The sequence below is a fragment of the Asparagus officinalis genome, chromosome 1, assembly GCF_001876935.1.
Source record: "Asparagus officinalis chromosome 1, Aspof.V1, whole genome shotgun sequence".
NCBI lineage: Eukaryota > Viridiplantae > Streptophyta > Magnoliopsida > Asparagales > Asparagaceae > Asparagus > Asparagus officinalis.
This window is the reverse complement of record NC_033794.1, coordinates 85945602-85950000: the sequence shown is the minus strand read 5'-3', so window position 1 is coordinate 85950000 and position 4399 is coordinate 85945602. Positions and strand designations below refer to the sequence as shown.

The window sequence follows — 4399 nt, the reverse complement described above, 5'->3', positions numbered from 1 at the left end:
AAACATAGAGGAGGACGGTGATAAAACTGGTTTCTGCTTGCTTATAGACTTTGTTTACTATTTTTAAAATTTCATTTGAGGTTAGGAGTTTCTTTTGGGTTTATCTGTGTGCTTGCAGGGGTTTAAAATTTCATTTGAGGTCAACTTTGTTTTTGAGGTTAGGAGTTTCTGCTGTGAATTTGTTGTTGAATTAATTGCGTTGAAATTCTATTTGTGATGGTCTAGCAAGTGATGATTGTGGATTTGAAAGGGTTTGATTATATTAATCCTACTTTGGGGAATTATTAGTGACAGCCAGTTCATGATCTATTTCTTATGCTATCTAGTTGAGTATCCTAATTATGCTATCTAGTTGATAAATGCAACCGATAAAGGGTGTAGCCTGCTTGTTTACATCTATTTCTTACACTGTGTAAGATCTGTTTGTAGGGATTTAAAGTGATTTTTGGTGATGTAATAATTTTTGGTGATGCACTAATTTTTTTACCTCCAAAATGATAAATGCAACCTCTGGAGTGTTTGATTTCTGAAACCTACATGTTATACAGTCCAGGCCTGTTTTGTACTTGCAACTAAATCTATGGATGCAATTGGAATGCACCAACTCGAGAACCATGAAGTTTATATTTTTTCATGAAAGTTCATAACACATAATTTTTGCCTTGGTACAATTATATGATTAATTTGTCATATGATTTGCAGCTAAACGAAAATATGTATGGATTCTTGAGCTCCACATGCATGGATTTGTTCATGTAAGTATGTCGGAATTTGTTCCCTTTTTGCGACGGTCATATGGTAGCCGCATTAATGTTCAATTTAGTTTTCCGAGATAATATATAGCATTACCCTCCGCTTAGATATCACAACTTATTAAGAGGGGCATATTGTAGCAATTTAGCTTTGTTAAATTTCCTAAATTGCTTCCATTTTCTGTTTCGCTTTCAAGCATATAATAATTGGTTCCATGCATGAGTCAACATATAACATAGAACAATCTAATTATCTTTTATTTATTTTCTACTCCTGTGTAACCAGACTTTATGAATCATTTCAGGTGGCAGTTTAGCTTTCACATGCACGTGGGTGGTTCGAGCAATTGTGGCAATTTGAAAAAAATCCAAGCATGAAGTCTGAATGTATCAACAATGAGTTTTGTTGTAACTATTTCTATTTTGAAACAAGAAAATGTCTCTAATTTGTGAGAGTTATTGGATGTATTATATTATGGTCGATACATTTGTGCTGCATATGTGTTTATCATTTGCTACATTTGTGCTGATGTATTCAGGCAATCTTAGCTACATTTGAACTGTGCCTGTATTTGATCAAAGAACTGGTTTATAAGTCAGCTGTCATATATTTTGGCCATTTGATTTCGTTTCATGCATTTTCTGCAGATGAAAGCTTGGGCAAAGGCTTATGAGCTGATAAGTTCTTGAACTGTGCCTGCATTTGATCAAAGAACTGGTTTTATAAGTCAGCTGTCATATATTTTGGCCATTTGATTTCGTTTCATGCATTTTCGGCAGATGAAAGCTTGGGCAAAGGCTTATGATATCAACAGCTCAAAAGATCGCACCATGAGCTCTTTGTCTATAATATCTCTAGTTGCTCCAAAAATTCTTTGTCTTATTAACTTCTTTTGATGATCTTCGTTAGAGAATTTAAAACCTTTGGCATACATAATTAATCACTGAAGAGTCTTATTAGAACTACTGGTCAAGTTAAGACATGGACATGCTCTATCTAGTTATGTCAATGGATGATTATTGTAAAACGTTTTAGTCCAAAGAGTGTAATGTATTTCGAAATCTGTTTAGAATTCCACTCGAATCAGCTCTTTTTTTCCTTGTTATTTCTCTTTCATCTCAACACGTGGTGTTTGTACAAAGACTTGTTGTTAAAACTGAAGCCTAACAACTTAATAATGTGGGATGTAACTGAAAGGCAAGCACAAAGTATCAAGACAGTAATTCAGATAATTAGGACATATCAAAAGTAGTGGTAAGAATTTGAAGCTTCTTGAGCATAAAGTCCTTATTGTGATTCTCCACCATGGCCAAATCACTCTTACATTAGTAAGCAAAATGAAATATCACTCTTACATACTGCTAACATTATTATTTACAAATCCAATAATACGTTCTCATACCCTACTTAGCACAATTAATCCAATAAAAATACCAACTAAAAGAGCAAATATAATAAGCTTCAACAAATCCATAATATCAATCTCAATCTTTCTCTTTTCCTGCACTTCTCCACTTGACACGGCTCTTGAAACTTGCGGTGTCGCGCTCCACTGCTTCATCTAAACAAGCTCTGCGTTTGAACCTTCAAACTCCTCTTCATCAGATACCCATTTGAAGAATCCACAATTACTTACTTTCCAATTAGCGTATCCAAAAAACAATCGACCAGGGTTCGTCTTAGTTCCAGATCTGGAGAGTATAGCCCTCCTTCCACAATGACACAACAGTACATGACGATTACTTGAAGATGACTCCATGATCCACGGTTTCAGATACAAAAGTTTGCATATTCATAGAAATTGAAAAATAATAATTAGCAAAATAATAAAAACACACTCAGATACAAAAGCTCACTTGTGATCCTCTAAATATCAACGTGTTGAACATAACTATTGAAGTCAAACATGTTTCCAGTGCTACAGATTAGACCACATTCTTCAAAGTGTTGAACATAACTGTTGAACATAACTATTGAACATAACTGTTGAACATAACTATTGAATATCAACGTGATCCTCTAAAAACACACTCAGATACATATAGCATGAGAAATTAGACCACATTCTTCAAAGCAAACTGCATTATTAAGTCAAACACTTCAAAGCAAACATGTCCAGAATTTCAGACCTTTTATCTCTTATGAGAAATTGGAGTCTGTTTCAGGTGATCACTGGATATTTACTTGCGGGCTCCCTCATCGGACCTGGAGGTTTGAACTTTGTCAGTGAAATGGTGCAAGTAAGGTGCTTTTATTATTAAATTTTCAGCATCTGTAGCATGGTTATGTGCTCCTTACATTATCATCTTATAGATCAGAAATTCAGAAATCTCTTTTAAGAATTCATAGGTAACTTGATATTTCATAACATATTTATTTAGAATGCGGAAGCTTGCTGCTTTATCGTATCCAGTTGCTATATCTTAAACAAAAAAAAATTCCGATGTGCCTTACCTGTGTTGCTTTATTCAGTTAAAACAGCTTCATTGTCAAGCTTTTATCTCTTAATCAATAAGCTGCTTTATCTGTGTCTTACCTGTCCTTAGCATGTCTTTCTTTCCCAATTTTTTTTTGCAGGTTGAAACAGTTGCACAGTTTGGTGTAATATTTCTTCTTTTTGCATTGGGTCTGGAATTCTCTACAACAAAGGTTAACTATTTGTTTTTAAGCTATAATTTAGCATTGTTTCCACATATACCTTTGTAGTTCATCTGGTAAATTTTGACTCTTAATTTCTTAACATTGAGTCTTCAACTTCGAGTTGTTCGTACTGTTGCTGTTCTCGGGGGTCTACTCCAAAATTTTCTATTCATGTGCTTATGTGGCATAATTGCATCGGTATGTTAAAGGTTCTAATCAGGAAGTTTTGCTTTTCTATTCATGTGCTTATGTGGCATAATTGCATCGGTATGTTAAAGGTTCTAATCAGGAAGTTTTGCTGTACTGCTTAGTTTCTCATTTAATGAAGAGCATCTAATAATTTAAATTAGTTGAAAATATCAAATAAAAATCAGTTGAAATTTTAAACCCCTGCAGAAACTCCTAACCTCAAAAACAAAGTTGACCTCAAATGAAATTTTAAACCCCTGCAAGCACACAGATAAACCCAAAAGAAACTCCTAACCTCAAATGAAATTTTAAAAATAGTAAACAAAGTCTATAAGCAAGCAGAAATCAGTTTTATCACCGTCCTCCTCTATGTTTGTTGATTTTTTCTTAATTAACTAGGTCAATCTAGAGAGGGATTAAGAGGGATAAGTTGAAATTTTACCTGACAGGGAAATCGGGGCTGGGGTTGGCGGCTCGATCTCGGGGTTGTTGATTTGGGAGGAGGACGGGGGGAGGGGAGATCTCGCTGCGGCTTGGTCGGCTCGAGAGAGGGATCAAGATGGAACTCACGGCGGCTTGGTCGGCTCGATCTCGCGGAAGAGATGAGAAGGAGGGAAGGGGGGCTGGTGGTGGCGCACACAGAACGGGGGGCTGGAGGCTCTCAAAAGGCGGCGGCTCAGAGGGGACTCGCGGCGGAGAACTCGCTGCAGATTTGAGAGCGGCTCAGAGGGGAATCAAAGAGGGCTTGGAGCGGAGATCCCTCGCGGCGGCTTCGATTTGGGGCGAGGACGGGGGGAATGGATCTTCGGTTTTTTCG

At 36.5% G+C, this 4399-nt stretch overlaps 1 protein-coding gene and 1 long non-coding RNA gene across 2 annotated transcripts; both read left to right on the top strand.

Annotated features, from left to right (window-relative positions):
- On the top strand, positions 720 to 1280 carry LOC109843134. The gene is made up of 2 exons (XR_002247533.1): positions 720 to 755; positions 1058 to 1280. It is a non-coding gene; the product is annotated as an uncharacterized LOC109843134 (long non-coding RNA).
- Positions 2071 to 3730, top strand: LOC109836886 (K(+) efflux antiporter 6-like). Its single transcript, XM_020404931.1, has 4 exons — positions 2071 to 2993; positions 3331 to 3402; positions 3508 to 3591; positions 3683 to 3730. The coding sequence occupies exons 1-4, from the start codon at positions 2865 to 2867 to the stop codon at positions 3728 to 3730; spliced, it is 333 nt and encodes a 110-aa protein (XP_020260520.1). The 5' UTR covers positions 2071 to 2864.

Excerpts from the sequence above, each read along its gene's own strand:
- LOC109836886 (XM_020404931.1), top strand. The coding sequence starts at position 2,865 with ATGTCCAGAATTTCAGACCTTTTATCTCTTATGAGAAATTGGAGTCTG. Across the intron at positions 3,403-3,507 it reads TGGAATTCTCTACAACAAAG|CTTCGAGTTGTTCGTACTGT; the intron begins GTTAACTATTTG and ends TTGAGTCTTCAA. Across the intron at positions 3,592-3,682 it reads TATGTGGCATAATTGCATCG|GAAGTTTTGCTGTACTGCTT; the intron begins GTATGTTAAAGG and ends GGTTCTAATCAG.